Raw genomic sequence first — 22,839 nt, 5'->3', positions numbered from 1 at the left:
TTATCTGCAGGAACCCGCACGTAGCACGCACAAAATATAATTTTGCAGCATGGGCCCCTCGGCTATGGCTACGGAGAAAAACACGGTCTATGCCCAAATCTAGTTTGTTTTCTTAAACATCCTTCATTATTACAACTGTTAAGGCATTTGATTACATTACAGTATTAATCACTACGAAAAAAATCGACCTATTTATGTTAGGTATAGAAGCCCGAAAATCGCTAGACTTTCTTGTATATTTATGATTTCATTTTGTATACCCAGGTGCTGTTCGTTTGTGGGTAAGCGTGGCAATGGGCCACAGGCCATTTCAATTGGTCGTAACTGTGACAAGTTTGGTATTGTGGTGCATGAGTTGGGCCACGTGGTGGGATTCTGGCATGAGCACACACGTCCAGATCGCGAGAAGCACGTGGTTATAGAACACAATAATATTATGAAGGGTCAGGACTACAACTTTAACATGCTTTCCGTGGACGAGGTTAACTCATTGGGCATGGCCTATGATTATGATTCGATTATGCATTATGCTCGCAATACCTTCTCGAAGGGCACCTATCTGGATACGATACTGCCAATTGAAGTGAAGGGACGCAAGAGGCCGGAGATTGGTCAGCGCTTGCGGCTCAGTCAGGGTGACATTGCACAAGCCAATCTTTTATACAAGTGTCCCAAGTGCGGCCGAACCTTTCAGGAAAGCACGGGCATATTTTCCAGCCCCGTATACTATACAGCGGGTGCCGTGAGCAACGAGACCGAACACTGCGAGTGGCGAATAACAGCAACGCATGGAGAACGGGTAGTGCTAAGGCTCGAGGATATGGTAGGAGATCGGAGTAGTTATAAGATGCGCAATGATGTTTAATAGCCTGTCATCTTTAGAACATATTCAAATCCAACAACTGCGAGACTGACTATCTGGAAGTGCGCGATGGCTACTACTTCAAGTCGCCGCTAATTGGACGCTTTTGCGGCAAGGTAGCCAACGATGTGATCACCACCCAATCCAGCCGCATGCTTCTGACCTATGTGAACACCCATCGTGGTGACGGCTATAGGGGCTTCAAAGCAGAGTTCGATGGTAAATGGAGAGCACCAGAAAATACATGACAAACGAATGACATTCCTTTTACCTAGTTGTTTGCGGTGGCGATTTGTCTGTGGATGATTCGGAGGGTCGCCTAGAGTCACCCAACTATCCGCTCGACTATTTGCCCAACAAGGAATGCGTGTGGAAAATTACGGTGCCGAAAAGCTTCCAAGTGGCGCTGAAATTCCAGTCGTTTGAGGTCGAGAACCATGACAGCTGTGTCTATGACTATGTGGAAGTGCGAGACGGTCCCGCGCAGGATGCGCCGCTAATTGGCGTTTTCTGTGGTTACAAACCGCCACCGAACATGAAGTGAGTGCCGACAAGTGCTAGCCCAGCCTCATGGCTGGCCCACGCACAACCACTTAAACCGGCTGCTTTGTTCGTCGTCACTTTCAGGTCAAGTGGCAATTCGATGTACGTGAAATTTGTGTCGGACACATCGGTGCAGAAGGCGGGCTTCTCGGCCGTATTCATGAAGGAGGTAGACGAGTGCGAGACGCAAAATCATGGCTGCGAGCACGAGTGCATCAACACGCTTGGCGGCTACGAATGCAGTTGCCACATTGGCTATGAGCTCCACAGCGACAAGAAGCACTGCGAAGGTAAGTAGTTGGTCTAGTGTAGTTGTGACTATTGTGGTTGTTGCTGTGGCTGTGTCAGCATCCGCAGACACGCGCTTATCAAGCCTTGTCCTAATGCCCTTATCTATATGTGCGCTTTTAATTTAGATGCCTGCGGGGGTGTAATCGAGTATCCGAATGGCACCATTACCTCCCCTTCGTATCCCGAATTCTATCCCGTGCTTAAGGAGTGCATTTGGGAGATTGTCGCACCACCCAAGCACAAAATTTCATTGAACTTCACGCATTTCGATCTGGAGGGCACGGCGCATCAACAATCCGACTGTGGTTACGATTCGGTGACCATTTATTCCAAACTGACTGAGAATCGCCTAAAGCGTATTGGCACCTTCTGCGGCAGCGCCATTCCACCCACCGCCACCTCTGACAGTAATGCGCTGCGCGTCGAGTTCCATTCGGACAAGTCAATTCAGCGTACGGGCTTTGCAGCTGTATTCTTTACGGACATCGACGAGTGTGCTGTGAATAATGGAGGTTGCCAACACGAGTGCCGAAATACCATTGGATCTTACATGTGCTTCTGTCACAATGGGTACTCGTTGCATGAGAATGGACACGACTGTAAGGAGGGTGAGTGCAAGAACGAGATATCGGCTCCATTTGGTACTATTTACAGTCCCAACTATCCGGACAATTACCCGCCAAATGCCGATTGTGTTTGGCACTTCTCGACCACGCCGGGACACCGCATCAAACTTATTTTCAATGAGTTTAATGTGGAATCGCACCAGGTTAATTATAGTCAAATCATCGAATCATTTCGATTAGAAATTAGATAATCTGTTTTTTTTTTTTGCTATTGGTAGGAATGCGCCTATGATAACGTGGCTATCTATGATGGTGAATCGGAACTCAGCTCATTGCTGGGACGATTCTGTGGCGAAAAGATACCTTACCCCATTTCGTCCACCACCAACCAACTATATATGGTGCTCAAAACGGATAAAAACAAACAGATGAATGGATTTACGGCAATGCATTCGACTTGTAAGTGCATTGAGTATTGCAATCTATACCTACGGCTAGATGCTAAAATCCGTTTGCTATTTTGCAGCCTGCGGCGGCTATCTGCGTGCCACAAATCACGTCCAACAGTTCTATTCCCATTCCCGATTTAGCAATCAGGATTATGACGATAACGCGGACTGCGAGTGGACCATTCAAGCACCGCCCAACAGCAATGTGCAGCTGCTCTTCCTCACTTTCGACATCGAGAGTAGCGAGAATTGCACCTACGACTATGTGCAGGTGTTCTCGGGAATGGAAGATACCAGCGGGCCCATGTATGGCCAATACTGTGGCAATGTGGTAAATAAAAATACAATTAATATATTGTTTCTCGTTGCCTGATTTGCTGGTCTGTGCATTGCAGCTGCCCCAGGATATCATCTCGATGACTGATTCGCTGCTAGTGCGCTTCAAAACTGACAGCTCGGTGCCCATGAAGGGGTTTTCGGCATCGTATGTGGCCGTTGATCCGTTTGAAAACAGCGATGAGGATGTGGAAAACTCGTATAGCTCTGAGATGGTTACTCCATTTCCGGGTTCACTCAAAAGCATATACAAAGAGGACACCGAGGAGACGGATGACTATAGCGACTTCAGTGAGAACCAGCTAGTGAATGCTCAGTATCGTAGACGCCATACTTTTCCCATTAGTTACTCATCGTGGACGAATTAGGCGGACAGACATGCTGGAAACGCACAAAAATCATGACAATATATATTCAAACGGAATTTATTTAACTTTTTAGGCATATCGTCGCTCACATACAGCAATATTTCTGCTCTCTTAACATAATCATAGACTTAATTTTGACGATAATCAAATATTAAGTATATATAGATATTCAGAACAAATCGTTAGGTTATAGCACGTCAGGCATATCGCTAAAAAGGGAAAAAACTCATTAGCTTTACAACTCGAATGAATATGTAACAATAATGAAATATTTAAGTGAAATTCATGTGTACTCAACAATTGCCATATAATATTTACTGGCGTTCTTTTAGGGCGCTTAACGCTGCGGCTCTTGTAGTAGACCGATCTACATATTAATGTATTTGTGTATCTCTATTCTATTCTAGTGTAAAGAACTCTTAACTCAGTGTGCAAGTTATGTAACAGTTTTTTTTTCATTTACTTGCAATTTCTTGTTACGTACATTGTCTATAGCGGCTACGGCTAAAGCATTCTATTCCTAGTGCATTTTTTATTCTTTCAACAAAGTTGCCAAAATTACGGTGTGTAAAGGCACGTAAAACTCAGAATTTTGTATGTATAGTATGTACCATTTTTTAAAATTTGAAATCAACTTAATACGTAATTAAATATATTTACTAATAATGAACAGTATGTTTAAAAATGAAATACACAAATCAACGGCATTTTAAGTAAAAAAAAAAAAAAATGGGGCTTAAAATTCTTGTGGAAGGTGGTGGCCTTTTGCATATTGCCACTTTAAAAAGGCGCTGGGTCACAATCAATAGCCTTTTCGTTGGATTTACCGCGAAGAGTTTCGTTCATTTGCCCGATTTATGGTTTGTCATTAATGACCTGCCCTAAAATGCCCTAGACAACACCTGATCTCGATGCCGGTTTGTGCTGCGAGCTTAGCCGCGAGCCGCTCGAAGCGCTCGCGAGTCCGGCTCACTCCCAGGTAAAAATAAGACAATGTCAAGGTGTAGGAATACCCAAATCAAGCCCATTGAGCGCAAGCAATCAACAGCAGGCAAACAGACAATGCGACAACAGCGACTTTAAATGCCAATGAGGATAGCTCGGCTTTTGTTCCAGTCGCAGTCCCGTCATCGTTCGAAAACCCGAATGCTCTTTAAGATTTAATCTGTTTCTTGTTGTTGTCGATGACGACAGATCGTGTTGTGTTGCCATAGCGACTCCTGCCTGTTATTCTCTGCCTTCTCCCTTTCTCGTTCTACTGCTGCTACCTCTCTTTCCCTCTTTGATCTCTTATACCTGTGGTATCCGTCCCCTTGGAGCAAGAACCCTTAAGAATTTGTGTATGTAACTGCGCCTAATATAATTCGGCAATCGCAGCATTTAGGAATTCAGTTATAATTTTGAGCTTGACCTGCACGGTCCACGGTGAGCCGCGTCTTTATATAATAAACAAGCCTGTTTAAAGGAACCCAAAGCGTGCACCATGTCATTGAAAGTGAAATTGTTTCTCATGTTTGCTGGATCATTGGCATTCTCCTTGTCGCTCGACATGGCACAGGCCATGGGATTGGATCGATCATTGTATGTTGATAACTGTGATTTTGATTTTAGAAAGCAGCCTGAAGAATTCAATGGAATGCCAGAAGCGGTCCAAGTAAGCACATTAGAACATTTAAAAGCTTGAAAGATTCTTATTTAATCTGTTAAAGGCACCTGCGTCTCATTCGCAGAAAGAGCAAGCTTATGTGCACAACGAGGCTAGGATATTTGGCTCGCCATTAGAGTCTGAGTTGAAGTTAAAGGCAATAAATGTATCGTCCGAACTACATCCTAAAAAGCCGCAGAAAATCGAAACAGAAACAAAGGAGTTTGGGAAGAGAAAATTGTTGTGGTAAGTTTCAAGTTTGTTAATTGAACGTTCCTTTGGCATTAGTAAAGCAAAGGCACGTTTTCTACAATGTGGCACATTTAGTCAACAATTTCAATTATGGCAGCCACTCGAGGCTGCTTTCATGCTCTTCAAGCGGCCATTAAGAAATTTGTCCCACTGGATAAACAATATGAATAAATGTGGCACCAGACAATGGCATATATATGTAAATCAGAAATGCAAGAGTTTCAGATTCCCCTTATTCCCACAGCAGCAGACAACGCCGGAAACAGGTACGGCGACGACAGCAACATAAGTCATCAGTGGAATCTGCTCTGACGTCGACTCCAAATGCAGGACCACCATTGCTCTGGACTGATGAGACCAAAGATGTGTTACTGCAGCAGCGGCCCAGTCGAGCACGGCGGGGCGTGACTGTGCGCAAGGAGCGCACTTGGGACTATGGGGTGATACCATACGAGATAGATCCAATTTTTAGCGGCGCTCACAAGGCGCTCTTCAAACAAGCCATGCGCTACTGGGAAAACTTTACGTGCATTAAGTTTGTCGAGCGAGATGCCAAGCTGCACTCCAACTACATTTATTTCACGGTAAAGAGTTGCGGGTGAGTCTCATTTGGCCATATCTGTTAACATTACTTGACCTGTGCGTTTGAAAATCAGTTGCTGCTCATTTCTGGGGAAGAACGGCAATGGTCGACAGCCCATCTCCATAGGCCGTAACTGTGAAAAGTTCGGCATCATCATACACGAGCTAGGACACACCATTGGCTTTCATCATGAGCACGCACGTGGCGATCGGGACAAGCACATCATCATTAACAAGGCAAACATAATGCGTGGTCAGGCCTACAATTTCGACGTACTATCGCCAGACGAGTTTGACGAGCCGCTCCAGCCCTATGACTATAATTCCATTATGCACTATGCGAAAAACTCATTCTCAAAGAGCTCATATCTGGACACAATCACGCCTATTGGCTTACCTTCTGGCACCCATATCGAGCTGGGTCAACGACGTCGCCTCAGTCGTGGCGATATTTTACAGGCCAATCTTCTGTATAAGTGTGCTGCTTGTGGGCGCACTTTTCAGCAGAACGCTGGCCAGATTGTGGGTCCCCATTATGTCTACACGGGCAACGATCTGCGCAGCGAGTACGAGGGCAGTGGTGATGTAGGCGAACAAGCCGCGAGTGCTGACGCCGATGCTTCCCTTACCAACTGCGAGTGGCGTATAACGGCCACAAACGGTGAGCGTATCATTCTGTATCTGCAGGAGCTGCAACTGCTCTCTTCGGAGAACTGTACACAAGACTACTTGGAAATTCGCGATGGTTATTGGCATCGGTCGCCGCTTGTCCGTCGCCTCTGCGGCAACTCTAGCGGCGAGATCATCACCACCGAGACGAGTCGCATGCTGATCAATTACGTAAATCGCAACGCTGCTCTAGGATACAGGGGATTCAAGGCGCGTTTTGAGGGTGAGTACGAAAGAACCTATTCATTACCTATTTTTACCAATACAAAAATCCGGATGCTTACATTTTCAAGTGGTTTGTGGTGGAGACCTTCATTTGAACAAGGATCAGTCCATAGACTCCCCCAACTATCCGCTAGAATACATGCCTAGTAAGGAATGCATTTGGCGTATTACGGCCCCGCCACACCACCAAGTGGCGCTTAAGTTTCAGTCATTTGAGCTGGAGAAGCACGATAGCTGCATCTATGACTACATTGAAATACGCGATGGTAGCCGGAGCGAATCGAAGTTAATCGGACGTTTTTGTGGGGACAAACTGCCGCCAAACATTAAGTAAGAAAATCAAGAAAGCTTTGCCCATTAAGATTACATGATCATATCGTTTAAAACTATTTTAGGACTCACAGCAATCAAATGTATATTAGATTCGTTTCGGATGGCTCCGTGCAGAAACTGGGCTTCTCCGCCGCCCTAATGCTGGACGTAGACGAATGCAAGTTTATGCAGCATGGATGTCAACACGTCTGCATTAATACCTTGGGCAGCTACCAGTGTGGCTGTCACGCCGGCTACGAACTCCAGGCCAATGGGAAAACATGCGAAGGTTGGCTGGGAGTAGAATATATTCATTCGTTTTGTTATAAATCTTTTAATTTTTAGATGCATGCGGCGGCATTGTAAATGCTACAATGTCAAATGGAACACTTTATTCGCCTTCGTATCCTGATTTCTATCCCAATGCCAAGGAGTGTGTGTGGGAAGTATTGGCTCCAGTGCATCACGCAGTATTTCTTAACTTTACGCACTTTGATCTGGAGGGCACCAATTTGCAGTACACTAAATGCAGCTATGACTATCTTATTATCTACTCAAAGATGCGCGACAACAGGCTAAAGAAGATTGGCATATACTGCGGCAACGAACTGCCTCCGATTGTAAACTCTGAACAGAATATTCTGCGGATTGAATTCCATTCGGATCGCACGGTTCAGCGGAGCGGCTTTGCGGCGCAGTTCATACTGGGTAAGTATCTATAGAAATCTAATGGGGTATCCATATTTAATGCATTTGATGTCCAACAGACGAGGATGAGTGTGCAGTAAACAATGGTGGCTGCCAACACAGATGCCGAAACACCTACGGTACATACCAGTGTAGCTGCAGGAATGGATACACCCTTCACAAGAATGGCCACAACTGCACGGAGACCAAGTGCAAGTTCGAAATTACTTCGTCTTATGGGGTGCTACACAGTCCGAACTACCCGAACGACTATGCGCGCAACATTTATTGCTACTGGCACTTTCAGACCGTTCTCGGCCATCGCATACAACTTACCTTCCACGACTTTGAAGTGGAGAGCCATCAGGAATGCATATATGACTATGTGGCCATTTACGACGGACGATCCGAGAATAGTTCTACGTTGGGCATCTACTGTGGCGGCCGGGAACCCTATGCTGTAATTGCCTCCAGCAATGAGATGTTCATGGTGCTGAAGACGGATGCAGGCCTTCAGCGAAAAGGCTTCAAGGCTTCGTTTGTATCGGAGTGCGGAGGCTACTTGCGTGCCACGAATCATTCCCAGATTTTCTACTCACATCCGCGTTACGGGAGCCGGCCATATAAGCGCAACATGTACTGCGACTGGCGCATTGAGGCTGATCCTGATAGCAGCGTGAAAATTAAGTTTCTTCACTTTGAAATCGAATTCTCTGAGCGCTGTGACTATGATTTTCTTGAAGTCACCGAGGAGGGCAACGCTATGAATATTATACATGGCCGATTTTGCGGCAAACGGAAACCGCCTATTATTGTTTCCAACTCGGACACGCTTTTATTGAAGTTTCAAACGGACGAGAGCAACTCACTGCGCGGATTTGCCATATCCTTTGTGGCAGTCGAACCACCGGATGACGATGGTGGCGAGGAGTTTGATGCGGTAACACCTTTTCCTGGCTACCTTAAGAATATGTATGCTGAAACGGCGGTAGGCGAAGACCAGTCGGTTCAACGTCCACAATTTTTGCCGCCCAGCAGACTAATATAATTCATATTTGCTTCGCAGTTATGCTTAAGTTTTATTGTTGGACTTGTAAATAAATGTAAAAAAGAAACTAGTGCGTTTTGAATGTACCGCCAATCTGACATTTGCCATTCACATTAGTACAACAGAGTTGACGCTTTTCAGCAATTCGCTCTAAATAATACCAAAACGCCTCAGATGCGAAAGCAACCCTAGCAAGCTGTTTTCAAAATGGCAACGGCGTCGACGGCGCTTTATTTCGAGTCTACATTTTGATAGTCGCGTCGGACTCAAAATATTGTTAATTGTGTTGATTTTTTCCTGTTAAGATTTGTTTATTTCGTCAAGTGTGTTAATTGTTTGTTGTTAGTTTTAGTTGCTTGCGACGAGGATTGACTAGTTTATTCTGCATCAAAATGAGCGCCTTTGAGGTTGGTTCGCATATGAAACAAAGGAATCGTAATAAATGTGTGTCTATCATTTAAATGTAGATTACTGTGACTCCGTCGCGTCTTAAGCAAAAGAAGCGCATTGAGGGTCGCGAACCTGCTGTTGTGGTGATGGCGCCATTTTCGGCCAAGGCAATTGTGCAATTCGAGGATGTGCCCATTACCAAAACTGCGAAACGCGTTGTGCGCGTCATTAATCCTAGCGACGACGACATTAAGGTTAGTTTGCAACAGACGCAGATATAGATCAGCCAGCCGTCACTAGTCGTCGGCCTGGCAACTTGGACACCCAAGTTTATTTGATCAATGCCATGGCAATGCTTACACTGCTTACCTCATACGTTTATAGGTCAAAGTAAGCAAGGCCATCAAAGAGGAGCATAATCTCAGCCTGGAGTGGATGGAAAATACGGTGCCGGCACGCGATGAGGTGTCCATGGAGTTGGTATGGACTCCACAGTTGGAAATTGCTTGCAAAGAAACGCTACAGCTGCTGGATAATCGCAACTTTCGCAAAGACGTAATGATTATACTTAAATCTAAGAGCCACCAGCCTGTAAGGGTAAGCCATACTAAGCTTCGCTGCCGAGCTAACATCTGGATTCATCCCCCGTTTTTTTTGTTTTTATTTCTTTTCTACCTGAAGTCTACTCGCAAATTTCCTACAGTGGGCAAGACACTGCAGCTAAAGTCGCCAACTGGTAGCAACAAGACTCATAAAAACCATATTGCATCTGTAAAACAGAAGAAGCGTATGTCTAATGTGGCTGCAGCCGCATCAACAACTGCCAAACTGCCTTGGCGCAATGTGCCGGCTGCACGAGTTGCACGAGCGTCCGAAACAAAAGCGCCGCTAAGCGAGCACAACGTGTACAAAGCAGAACCTTTTACTCGCGATGCATCCGAAATTAAACCTTATATTTCGCCACAGGCGCGCAAATGCAAGGAGAATGTTAGCCCCTTGACTCCAGCAAATATATTTAGTTTAATTGATAATATGCAATTCACGCCGTTGACCGAGAACACGCAGAAGACGACATCAGCTCATATGCCAGATAATTTGGCTGACTGGCCGACTCCAACAGTAAGCATTAAAGACTCTCATACATACATCTCCAGCAACGATTTGCGGCCACGTCGGCTCGTGTCTGCACTAGACGAGGAATACAACGTGACCAGCGGCCAAGTCATTGTTAACAAAACATTCGATGTAAAACATTCAGATACAATGAACACATCCGTGGACACTTTAGATTGTACGCGCGCAGATCAGATGCTGCAAACGCCAACGCTAGTTCTGAATAAGACGACAACCATCGTTCATGCGACTCAAACACGTGCTTTAGCGTGCATACGTGAAGAGGATGCCAGTCCTCCCAATATGCAGATTTGCTCACCTCCAAAGAGCAAAGTACACGACTTGAAACGGGATATAAATATTGTAGGCTCGCCGCTGCGAAAGTACTCGGAATCTATGTCGAATCTGTCACTGTTGTCGCCGCAAACAAAAATTGCTATTCAGGGCTCCATGCCGAATCTTAATGAAATGCTGCAGCTTCGTTCCATTGAACAGAACCGTTACTATCAACAACAGCAACCGCCGCCGCAGCAAGCGCCAAAGCAAGTGATAGTTCCGTCCCTTGATAGCTCTTTCAGCAGTGAGACTAGCGTATTGTCCCAACACGATATGCTTTTCAATCAATGCGAGATTCTAGCACAATCAAGTCGTTTCAATTTGCACGAAGTGGGTCGTAAAACACGGCAAGCCAGCCCCAGTGCGCAGGTGCTAAAGGATAAAGAAGTAAAGCAACTCAACGGCGGCATAATTGGGCACAAGCGACGTTCGAATGAGCTGAGCTTCTCAGATGCGCCCAGCAATGAATCACTGCATCGCAATGAGACACTAACCATCTCTCCGCCCAAGCGGCAGCGCTTTGAGGGTGGCAGTCTGGCACCTGCCAACGCTTCAGCGCGGAGCGCTAAGGTTTGGTCCCATGGTCAGCCCAAGAAGTTTAAGTTGGCCCAAACGATGTCGCTCCTGAAAAAGCCAGCAACACCGCGCAAGACACGAGATAAACCTACCGTTAAACTCTATGATTCGGACCTGTATTTACAAACATACATTAATCCGGATCCCTTTGCTGCAACTACGACTGCTGATCCTTTTTTGGCATCAACTATGTATTTAGATGAGCAGGCTGTAGAGCGGCACCAGGCGGACTTTAAAAAATGGTTAAATGCACTCGTTAGCATACCCGCCGATCTGGATGCAGATACAAATAGCAAAATTGACGTTGGCAAACTGTTTAACGAGGTGCGTAACAAGGAGCTGTCGCTGGCACCCACCAAGGAGGAGCAATCGATGAACTATTTGACCAAGTTCCGTCTAGAATCGCTGCGTCGGGCCGCAGTTGAGTTGTTTTTCAGTGAAGAAATGCGCTTGCCCTGTTCCAAGGTAGCTGTATATGTGCAAAAGCAAGCGCTGCGCATACGCACCGATCGAAATTTGCACCTTGATGTGGTCATGCAGCGCACTATACTGGAGTTGCTTCTGTGTTTTAATCCACTTTGGCTGCGTCTGGGCCTCGAGGTAGTGTTTGGCGAGAAGCTGCATCTTCAATCGAACCGCGATATCGTGGGTCTCAGCACCTTTATCTTAAACCGCCTGTTTCGCAACAAATTCGAGGAGCAAAAGTACAGCAAGGCCTATACGCTAACCGAGGAATATGCGGAGGCCATTAAAAAGCACACTCTACAAAAAATATTCTTCCTACTACTGTTCCTCGATCTAGCCAAACAACGTCGCATCATCAAGCACAATCCCTGTCTGTTCGTCAAGAAGTCGCCGCACAAGGAGACTAAGGATATTCTGCTGCGCTTTTCGTCAGAGTTGCTAGCCAACATTGGTGACATAACCCGTGAACTGCGCCGCCTGGGTTACGTGCTCAAACACAAGCAGACTTTCCTTGATGAGTTTGACTATGCCTTTAACAACCTAGCCGTAGATCTACGTGACGGCGTTCGGCTTACGCGTGTAATGGAGGTAATTCTGCTGCGTGACGATCTCACCCAGCAGTTGCGCGTTCCTGCCATTTCCAGGCTGCAACGTATCTTTAATGTAAAGCTTGCTTTGGGCGCTCTGCGTGATGCGGATTTCCAGCTGAGTGGCGACATCTCAGCAGCAGATATAGTGGATGGCTATCGGGAGAAGACACTTTCCCTTCTTTGGCAGCTATGCTACAAATTCCGATCGCCCAAGTTTCATGCTGCCGCCCGTGTCTTACAGGTGTGGTGGCGCCGTCGCTGGCTACATGTTTTTATTCGGCGTCGCATTCGCGAACGCGCCGCCATTCGTATACAGGCCGTGTTCCGGGGACACCAGATGCGCAAGTATGCCAAACTGTACAGAGTGGAGCGCCTACGAGCCGTCATCGTTCTTCAGAAGTACACGCGTCGCTATCTGGCCCAGAAGCATCTTTTTCAAATTTATCAAAGCATTGTCCGAATTCAGCTCTGGTGGCGTGCCAATCGCCAGGGCCGTCTGTGTCGCCAACAGTTCCTCCACTTACGAGAATCGGCGATATTTCTGCAGCGCATTTGGCGACGTCGCATGTTTTCCAGAAAACTGCTGGCTGCTGCAACTACAGCGCGTCTGCAACGTGATCAAAAACATAATGCAGCTGCCGCCTGCATACAGATGTGTTGGCGCTCCTATCGATTGGCCAAAAAACAGCGAGAACACTATATTCGTGAACGACAACTCATTATCTTTGTGCAGCAAAGTGTGCGTAAAAAGTGGCTGATGCAGCACACGCGGGATCAGTTCCAGCTGCTGCGACAGTCCGCTCTGGTGCTACAAAGACGCTATCGCGCGCGCCTAAAGATGCTTCAGACACGTCGCAGCTACTTATATGAACTTCAATGCATCATAAACATTCAACGCCGTTGGAGAGCAACGCTGGAGATGCGTTGTCAGCTTGCTAATTATCGAAAGCTGAAAACGTCCACAATATTGCTACAGATCCGGTATCGCGCTCGTCTTCAGATGTGCCAGCAACGACAACGATTTCTGAATCTGAAAACCGCCACATTGGTACTGCAGCAACGCTATCGGGCACGTCTTAATATGCTGACAGCACGATGTAACTATGCCAAGGAGCGCCAATGCATTATAAACCTGCAATCACGCTGGAGAGCAACGCTGAAGATGCGTCGGCAGTATCACAGCTATCATAAACTAAAGGTCTACACGACATTGTTGCAAAGCAAGCATCGCGCCCGTATGCAGATGCGTCAGCAGCGTAGCGAGTTTATCCAGCTTAGAAATGCAACTCTTGTGTTGCAGAGGCGTTGGCAAGCACGGAAATTAATGCAGACGCAGCGGGAGCAGTACCAACGCCTGCGCCAAGTGGCCGTATTTATGCAGCGCCGTTTCCGTGCACACAAAGCAATGCGCTTCCAGCGGGCCAAGTATCACGGCACTCAGGCTGCTGTCTCTTGCCTGCAGATGCACTGGCGCAACCACTTGCTTAGAAAGGATCAGCGGCAGGGCTACCTAAAACTGCGTCAAACAGTTATTACAGTACAGAGACGCTATCGTGCTCAATCGGCGATGCGCCGGCAGAAGGACGGATACCAACAGCTAAAGCTGGCGGTAATCCATATGCAGCGTCGGTATCGGGCTCAGCTATCCATGCGAAAGCAGCGTCAGATCTATGAACAGCAACGAGGACTAGTCGTCCGAATCCAGCAACGATACCGAGCAAAACTGGCCATGATTTCTGCACGCAATAACTATCAGCAACAACGGTGGGCAGCTACTCGCATTCAGATCTGGTGGCGTAGTCTGAAGCAGATGCGACTCGTGCGACGAGGCTATCAACGTATGCGCCGCAGCTCAGTAATCTTGCAGCGTAAATGGCGAGCCACATTGAAAGCTCGTTGGCAGCGCCAGCACTTCCTGCAGACTGTAGAGAAGGTCCGTCTGTTACAAAGAAGTCTGCGGTCAATGCTGCTCATGAGGCAGCAGCGCCATCAGTTCCAGCAAGCACGAGAGGCCGCTTTGATCCTACAACGGCGGTACCGTGCCCGCCAAGCTATGCGCACTGTAAGGGCGCAGTATCGGCAGCTTCTGTCATTTACTATTTGGGTACAGCGCATATTTCGCGCCAGACACAGCATGCGCCAAAAGCGCAGAGAGTTTTTGCAGCTTCGTAAGATCACGGTACATCTGCAGCAAAAGTTCCGTGGAAAACGATTGATGCTGGTGCAGCAGGAACATTTCGGGCTGCTTAGACGCTCCATTTTAGATTTCCAGTCCCGTGCTCGTGGCTTCCTGGCACGTAAGCGTTTTCAGGCGCTAATGACTCCCGAAATGGTTGAGTATCTCCGTCAAAAGCGGGCAGCCAAGGTTATACAGCGCTACTGGCGTGGCTATCGCACACGCAGACGGCAAAGGAACGCTGGATTATTGGCCATAAGGCGGCGTCTTTTGCAGCTTCGACAGGAGGCGACAGCCATCAATTCGGTACGTGCTAAAGTGCAGGACTCAGTACGTATTCTGCGTGGTCGTTTCATTGCGTCGGATGCGTTAGCCGTACTAAATCAGCTGGGTAATCAAGTGGATTTTTCAGTCGCTTTTTGCCAGTTTGTACTATTTAATATAATTTGTTCGCAGACCGACTCTCCCGCACAGTGCCCCACCTGCTTATGTGGTGCTCGGAGTTCATGTCGACCTTCTGTTATGGAATAATGGCGCAGGCAATTCGCTCAGAGGTTGACAAGCAGCTAATTGAGCGATGCAGCCGCATCATTCTCAATCTGGCACGGTACAACAGCACTACTGTAAACACGTTCCAGGAGGGCGGCCTGGTGACCATTGCCCAAATGTTACTGCGCTGGTGCGACAAGGACAGCGAAATCTTCAACACACTCTGTACGCTGATATGGGTATTTGCCCATTGCCCCAAGAAACGAAGGGTTAGTTGGGAACTGTTGTTTAGCTTTTGTTTCTTGACTAATAACACATCCTTTCGTGCTCCATAAAGATTATTCACAACTACATGACCAACACGGAAGCTATTTACATGGTGCGCGAAACAAAGAAACTAGTTGCCCGCAAGGAGAAGATGAAGCAGAATGCGCGCAAGCCGCTGGCCTCTGTTACTGGTCGTCACGGACAGCAGATGGCCAATTTCTTGCCCCGTTCATTGCCCAGCCTAGAACCAGACTTTGGTATAATACGGGGTAGACCCTATACGTTTATATCATCAGTGTTTGCATTTGACACCATTTTGTGCAAACTAAAGATTGACATTATTTAGCTTAAGGGTAATCATAAAATCTTTAATCGATAGTTAAATGTTATAAGCGTGTTTAATATTTGTTTTTTATGTACTAATTTGTATTTTTAAAGTTTTGAAATAAAAAGAAACGAAAATTTTTTTATTAATAGTTCATTGAATTGCCATAACGTTGTTTGCACAGTTTTAAGTGCTTAGGTTGATATTTATTGAAATATATTCACAAAACAAATACATATATTTAAATTTAAATAATCACTTTGCTACATAAATCTGCCATATACATATTCAAGTATGTGTTATATATTGTATTCGTTCTTATATAGAATATACTTGGTACTAATGTTTTGGTTTTACGCGTTTCGGTTACAACGATTGATCCTCCTCGATGTGGGAGACAGAGTGCCCAGTATACATATACATATAAATAATTATTTTTATAATAATACCCCATTAAAATGTACATGTATAATATATTTATTTAAATTTGATTAGATCGAATATGTATATATAATTGAATATATTCTTTGTATTTCTGTTCATATTTCAATTGCACACGCCATTGTTTTTTTCATTTTTTTTTGTTTGTTATTTTTTGCATTTATATAATATAGTTTAAACTAAAATGTTGCTGCAGTTTAACGCCTCAATTGAAGAAATAAAATTTAAAAGTTGTCTTTTTATTTATAAAGGAACGAAGTCCACATCAAGTTTTCAGCTTTAGATTAGTTTTTGAATGTTATTTAAGTTTGACTTTTGTGAAAGTCTGAGCCATGTAACAGCAATTTGATATAATAGTTAAAAGTTATTTTAGCGGCTCACAACTAGCATCCGACTGGAAGTGGGATGACAGCCGTGCACTCTTTAGGGTGGGCGGTCTTAACGCCTGCCCAGGCCGAAGTTAAAGGGTTGAGGGCGCGTCGTACGCTTATTTTGTCGACTAGCCCTGCCTGCAAATGAGAAAAAGGAATTTTTCAATGATCCTAAGCAGAGCACCCCTGTGGACTACTCACCCGCAGCTGCCATGAAACCAGGCGGCAGCGCCCTGTAATCAATCTCGTTTTCCTGGTCGTAATCATAGTCACTGCGCTTTCCCAGACCGAAGGAGTATGGACGCGATCGTTTGCCGAGTCCAAAATTATAAACCGGTAGGCGTTTCATACCGGCGCCTCCATTGGTGTACATATAGGCACGTCGACCTAGCCCAAAGGCGTAGCGTTCCACTCGCTTATCGATATCGCCTCCATTTTCTGGCACATCTTCACCAGCACTCAATAGCAAATCATTGTCGCCTTCGCCGTCACCATCGCTTGTGACTTGGTTCCGTGCCTCATGGCCGATAGCCGGAGAGCAGCAAACGTAGCCCAGGCAGTAAAGCGCCAGCAGCAGTAGTTGGGCGTGCACAAGATTCATGTCACGGGAACGTGTCTTCTATCTTTCTATCCCTATCTGTAAGATGTGCAAAAGGCGGTTCAAGCATCAATTCATTTTTTCTGCTGCCAAGCAACTGTCGGCATAGATGTTTTTACAAATACATTTTCTACGCATGTAATAAATAGAAACAAGTCGAAACTTATCGACTGCAGTGTCACAAACAAGAAATTCCGGCTATCTTCGACAACCCGAAGATTTAATGCCCTTGTAGCTCTGCAGATATGCAAGGAGGAAAAGCGAGCTCGTAATCGCCAAGTACAGTTTTTTCCACCGATAGTTTGCCTTTAAATGCCAAGTTTGCTCAATTTAATACCCTTTTTAGCAGTATGCAAATTAAATATGAGCATAAAAAAAAGAAATTAACAATTTAATTTAATCATTTCATTTCTTGGCATAAATACATAATTTTATTTAAATTATTTTTGGTCCGAACACATATTTTTATTTTCATTGAAATGCCATAAGTTCGAGATCTCTTCGGTAAATAAAAAATTTATCAAGTTATTAGCATTCACTAACATTGTATTGCACAAAAATTTCTTAAATTTTTTCAAAATTGTATATTTGATAAACACAATAAAAAATATTTTAATTTTAAATTTAAATATGTATTAGTTTTTTGTCATTACTCTTAAGAATAAAAAGGAAATAGAAAAATCATGCAAGCATTGAAAATATTTCCAATTATAGCACTCAAATTTCCTGAATCACACAGCTAGTATACCCCGCCATATATGTATAAGCTACAGAATCGACAGGAATTTTTCTAGCATATACAAAAAACAAATACGGACCCAAACATACATATGTCAAATAGCAACAAATTTAAGCGCCTTGACAGGCAGGCGACAAGCGAAAAAATATAAACAGAAATTCACAATGGTACGCTCAAATATGTGGTCCAGCTTTTCAGTGCCTTCATCCCGTGGGCGGGTGCTAGGGGAATGACTTTTCAGCCCAGAATGCAGCAGACAGCTTTTTTGCTGGCCTTGCAAGCTGTACGCAGGAGTTTGTGTTGAGTCTTGAACCCATTAAAATTAGGTTTGGCACGTCAAAGAAGCTTGCTCTTGCGCTGACGGTGGCCTCTGGCTCTGCTATGCCAATGTCCTTGTCATTGAAGATTGCTGAGTGCGTGTTATGCACAGCTTAATCCGTGAACGGTGCGACAATTAAGTTTGCCAGCTGCCCAACTGTTAAACTTAAGCAAATTTTAGTAGCCAGCAGCTGTCACTGGCTTTAGTTTGGCGCCATTAACAGGCAATAAACGGACTGAAAATATACTTCGCCCCGAGTCTGAGTCGGAGCCAGAGTGTCAGTCATGCCATCAGCTTTGAGGCACTGCCAATAAGAAGGCATTGTCATTGCCGTAAATGTGACGTTCCAAGACTCGTAATTGAAAGTACATAACAGGACATAATGGAATATGTCGCCATCTTATTGTTCTGTTTGCATTGGCTGCCTGCACTTCCGCTTCCTGGTCGCCCCAACTGCTCTGTGAGGATGCAATGCTCAAGTCAAGTGCTTAACACTCAGCGCACGTAGCAGCTGAAGGGGTTTGGTACTGGGTGGGCAAGGGAGAAGCCGGCAAGTGTTATTGTAGTTTTCTATTAAAAAAAAAAAATAAAAAAACAACAAAAAAGCTTATTGTTTGCACAGGCAAATGAGGTTGCCGCCTAAGACAGGACAGTTTTCAATTAGCCCACGACTTTTCAACTTTTTGGCCTTCTGGCGCAGCTGCTTCTTCTTTGCACAATTTAATGCGTAGAAGCGCCACGAGGCTTACTTTCCAATACCAATGCCAATTGATGGCAAAGCAAATCCCCAGTGCGCGCCGACACACATAATGATGTGCAAACAAAATGCGTGCATTATTAATTGAAGCGCACGGTTTGGGGCATAGAGATCTACATGTGAGAAATGGCAAATCGCTGCGCTGGCAGCCATAAATTGCAGCTAGCGTATGCAAAAGCTACAGCAGCGACGACAACAAATCATGCAACAGGTTACGCAGACCACGCCACCGCGAGGCAGCCAAGGGCAGAAGCGACCCGGCCATGATTTACAATCGTGACAGCGGCAGCTGCGCATTTTCCACGCCGCACAATAAAAGCAGCTGTGTTGATAATAGGCGGAAAGTCGTCACATTCGTTGGACTTTATCAAGCGTCATCGGGGACATGGACTTGGACATGCACATTTACACCGTAATCATAAATCTTCAAAGCAAAACTTTTTGTAAAGCCCCATATTCGGACACATCAGCTATTTGTACAATAAAAACTTGTTTGTCGCCGTATTATTGCAAACCGTAAACCTTTCGCCCGGCACAAATAAGAACTTATAAGCGAAGCCGACGGCGGCATTATCTGTTTATGAATTTATGGTCACAACTCTCGTGGCCTGGTCCTGTTTCTCTGGCTTTCTCATATCCGCCGCGGCGATTAGATTGTCCGCAAGCGAAAATGCAGCGGAAATTCAAAATGGTCTTTGCTGTTTTCTAATTAAGATGAAAACTTTCCAGCCACGGCCACAAGAATTGCAATGCATCGCAAATTGGCCATGGCAATTGACTAAAAAGGTAGATGGGCCAAAGGATATGAGCAGCTTAGCTGCTTCAAAGCAAAAGCCAACAAACAATTTCAGCTGACGTCTTTGATAGAATATACATATGTATGTACGCTGCTCATAGATATACACCTTAACAGCCACACCCACGCCACACATGCAAGAAGAAAAGCCGTAGCTTGGCCGCGGGTGAAGCTGCGCAATTGAGGCCAACATTAGCCGTGCACAATTGAAACGCACGCAGTTTGTGCACATCTTTTTTAAATTGAAAGCAGAATAAGGTAAGACAGCTGCTTCGGAACGGCTCCCTCGGTAAGCTGCTTAATTAAGTTATGCTCAGGTAATGAAGTGGCTAACTTCTTTACAACAAGTTATGGCGGTTACGCGACGGACTAGGCATCTAATGAAAGGGCGATGGGACCAAGCAACCGCTCGGGATGGCCAACTGCTTGGAGCAACTTTTGTTTGGAGCCCAATTACATTGTGTTTTCTTTGAATTTGTAAATAAATATTTTAAAAATGTATATCTACATATATATATATTCTATTTTCGAAGCAACCGAAACATATGCCTGAAAAAGCCATCCCACATCTTTATTCCCACACCCAGCTTTCCTCCAATGAATATCCTTTGCCATCAATCAACAAATGTCCTTTGATTTGTTTATTTAATATTTTGGGTATAGCTTGTGGGGCTCTCCGTTATTTATTTAATTGCAATTTGATTGAGGCTTGTCTCTTGTCTTTGGGCTTTTTTGTTTGTGATTTCGAACGTCTTCAATTGTCATGCTCTCCATCTACCATGTCACCTATTGGATCCCTTGCTCGTATGTCACTTTTAGCTGCGAGCGTTTCATATAATCAAATTTGTTTTGATATGCCTGGCGATGAAAATTGTTTTCGATTTGGGTTGCTTTTCTTTAGATCATTTGACAAACAACATTCCAACCAAATAAAATTGCATACTTCTGAGGGCTTGAACAACTGCTGCTGTGCTTAAGATAAAAACTTCAAAATAACCAAGCTTAATTATTACTTTATTAAATTTGTGTTTGGAATTCTGCAATTTTTACTAACGAAAAAAGTTCCGAAATGGCGAATAAAATGTAACCTTAATTGAAAATTTACATTTTTAAAAAAAAGATTCTACACCGGCATTTTCTTCAAACTAGATCTGTGCATTTTTCACACAATGGTCATTGTAAAAACAACATTTAAATCATTTTTAAGTTAGTCGCATAAAGAATAAATTAGTTTTATAAAACCGTTTAGAGTGATAACTGTAATACTAGTATAAGAAACTATAGCAAATAAATAAAATTATTCATTTACCTTAAAACGCGCAATCAAGCAAATAAGTTTAGAGAGATAATATGACATATAAAAAATTATAGTAGATAAAATAAAAAAAAAATTAATAATATTTACCACCCTATTTTAATCGCAAGCCTGAAGACGCTCAATCTAACAAAAAATTGTTCTCCTTTCTTTTTAGTAGGAATTTAATAACTAATCTGGCTTTTAATGCTGAGCTACTAGTCTTATTTGATGTTTTAAACATTATTTAAAAATACATGTCACAATCTCACTTTACAAATAGACATTCGAACACTTTTCCACTGCGCAATTAGAGGACTTGGAAACCGATTATGTATTCAACCTAGCTAGAATAATCTTAGCTCCGATTTTCCAAAACTCTTTCTTGGTGCACGCCTAAATCTCTAAATGAAACATCTGTTAAAAATTCATGTATTTAGAGTGCCCAGTTTTGAGCTGTGATTAATAACTTTATGTTAATTAACTCCTTGGAGATAGATTTTAGATTATTAACATCGCATGCATAACAATTTCTTAATTTAAATTTATTACCTAAAAACTGTATTTTTCAAAAATTGTCAAAAACTAAAATTCTGGTTTATCTTCATCTTTCAAGCATCTACAATATATTGAAAACAAATTGTATATTTAACAACTTACATTTTAATAAAGTAAACTCTTGTTGGCGGATTTGCGAAGTACTCAAGACTTTAGATTAAGGTTCTGTGGTTTTTTTTTTGCTAAACTTTAACGATTCGACACAAACGCGTTCCAAATCCAAAATGTTGAAGTGGTCCTTTCCCGATTATGGCAATTTTTTTGCTTGCCGTACTACAGCACGTTGACAGATCAAATGTCGGTTAACTTTTGAATCCACAGTCGCTGAAGCGTTCGTTCTTATATGGGCAGGCCGAGGGACTTTCGCGCGCAGTTATCAGCGCAACGCCCACGGGAACAGCAACAGTCGCGGCCGATGACGACAATGTGTGTGTGCTGGCTAGTGTGGTGAGTTTGCGAGTGATTCTCAACACGCAGCGCCTTTGTTGCCCGACCGTACCGTGGTTGCCTTCGTCGCCATCGTTCGCAGGATGTAACAAGTGGCCATGACTCTGCGCTGATTTGGCGGTGGCAATTGCAGCGGTGAAACAAAATACATGCCCACTGACAGAGTCATTGTTGTTGCAGTTTTTCTACACAGATTCTGACCAAAAAGCGCGAAAAGTCATCGACGGACCGCGAATAAAAAATAATTTACGTGATACAATTATTTCGCGGTTAAGCATGCTTATTTTGTACCCTGTACTCATTCAAAATGGATAAAAAAAAGAGTATAATGGTTTTGTGCATATGTATGTAACAGGCATAAAATATATATTTTCTTGATCAAGATGAGTTGATTAGGCCATGTTTGTCTCTCTGGCGATGTCAGAAACTATGAAGGAAAGAGACTTTAAATTTTAAATACCATGCGCACATGAGTTCGTGCATTCTGCAATAATCATATTTTTAATACATTTTATGATTTTAAGAATTCAATTCAGAGTTACAAACCGGATTGCCATTATGAAGTCAGTTGAGGTTGAGCAGAATATATCTTTGGAGCTAACAAAGTCTGCAGCATGTGTCAACCTCATTAGGGCTTTAAGCGGCCACCACACAGCCTTAGAGCGGCGCCCACACATATATGTTTTTGCGTACATGGGAGTAAATATGTGACCAACTATTTCTCAATTTCATTGAAAATTGTCAACTAGCTGAGCTGCGCATTAGTCAAATGCAGGGAGCTCGCAGCCTGCCTAGCAGCGACTTTTCTTTACTTTCCTTTGCTTTCCCTTTGCTTTGCTTTCAAGAAGGCGGCAGTCAGCTGACAGTTTAAATGACATGCATGCTATTTGTTTGCCCGCTTGTATTTGCCAGACTCTGTATATGCGTGTGTGTGCATCCCTTAACTGGAACTGTAAC

The 22,839-nt window shown here is 44.2% G+C and overlaps 4 protein-coding genes across 5 annotated transcripts in view; 3 read left to right on the top strand and 1 right to left on the bottom strand.

Annotated features, from left to right (window-relative positions):
- The window catches only part of tok (tolkin), a 31,871-nt gene extending 27,786 nt beyond the window's left edge, over positions 1-4,085 (top strand). For both annotated transcript variants that reach the window (XM_064700038.1, XM_064700046.1), the window contains 8 exons: positions 265-823; positions 883-1,081; positions 1,138-1,402; positions 1,490-1,695; positions 1,822-2,465; positions 2,541-2,721; positions 2,789-3,042; positions 3,107-4,085. In XM_064700038.1, coding sequence (XP_064556108.1) covers positions 265-823; positions 883-1,081; positions 1,138-1,402; positions 1,490-1,695; positions 1,822-2,465; positions 2,541-2,721; positions 2,789-3,042; positions 3,107-3,415 — 2,617 coding nt within the window. In that variant the 3' untranslated portion in view covers positions 3,416-4,085. The remainder of the gene's footprint in view (positions 1-264; positions 824-882; positions 1,082-1,137; positions 1,403-1,489; positions 1,696-1,821; positions 2,466-2,540; positions 2,722-2,788; positions 3,043-3,106) is intronic.
- A 1,476-nt stretch (positions 4,086-5,561) lies between these two features.
- On the top strand, positions 5,562-8,872 carry tld (tolloid). Its single transcript, XM_064697900.1, has 6 exons — positions 5,562-5,910; positions 5,969-6,786; positions 6,857-7,118; positions 7,184-7,389; positions 7,446-7,808; positions 7,868-8,872. Exons 1-6 carry the CDS (start codon positions 5,816-5,818, stop codon positions 8,833-8,835), a joined length of 2,712 nt encoding a protein of 903 aa, XP_064553970.1. The 5' UTR covers positions 5,562-5,815; the 3' UTR covers positions 8,836-8,872.
- A 190-nt stretch (positions 8,873-9,062) lies between these two features.
- Positions 9,063-15,711, top strand: asp (abnormal spindle). The gene is made up of 6 exons (XM_064679005.1): positions 9,063-9,242; positions 9,303-9,479; positions 9,610-9,822; positions 9,907-14,872; positions 14,938-15,239; positions 15,308-15,711. Exons 1-6 carry the CDS (start codon positions 9,228-9,230, stop codon positions 15,581-15,583), a joined length of 5,949 nt encoding a protein of 1,982 aa, XP_064535075.1. The 5' UTR covers positions 9,063-9,227; the 3' UTR covers positions 15,584-15,711.
- Positions 15,712-15,763: 52 nt separating this feature from the next.
- Positions 15,764-21,737, bottom strand: AstA (allatostatin A). Its single transcript, XM_064679119.1, has 3 exons — positions 21,538-21,737; positions 16,576-17,011; positions 15,764-16,512 (listed from the first exon to the last, which is right to left on the bottom strand). Exons 2-3 carry the CDS (start codon positions 16,973-16,975, stop codon positions 16,442-16,444), a joined length of 471 nt encoding a protein of 156 aa, XP_064535189.1. The 5' UTR covers positions 16,976-17,011; positions 21,538-21,737; the 3' UTR covers positions 15,764-16,441.
- Positions 21,738-22,839: the final 1,102 nt, after the last annotated feature.

The sequence above is a fragment of the Drosophila montana genome, unplaced genomic scaffold (assembly GCF_035044405.1).
Source record: "Drosophila montana isolate Dmon_TW-CO22-7 unplaced genomic scaffold, ASM3504440v1 contig_1083_1, whole genome shotgun sequence".
NCBI lineage: Eukaryota > Metazoa > Arthropoda > Insecta > Diptera > Drosophilidae > Drosophila > Drosophila montana.
This window is presented reverse-complemented; position numbering and strand designations above follow the sequence as displayed.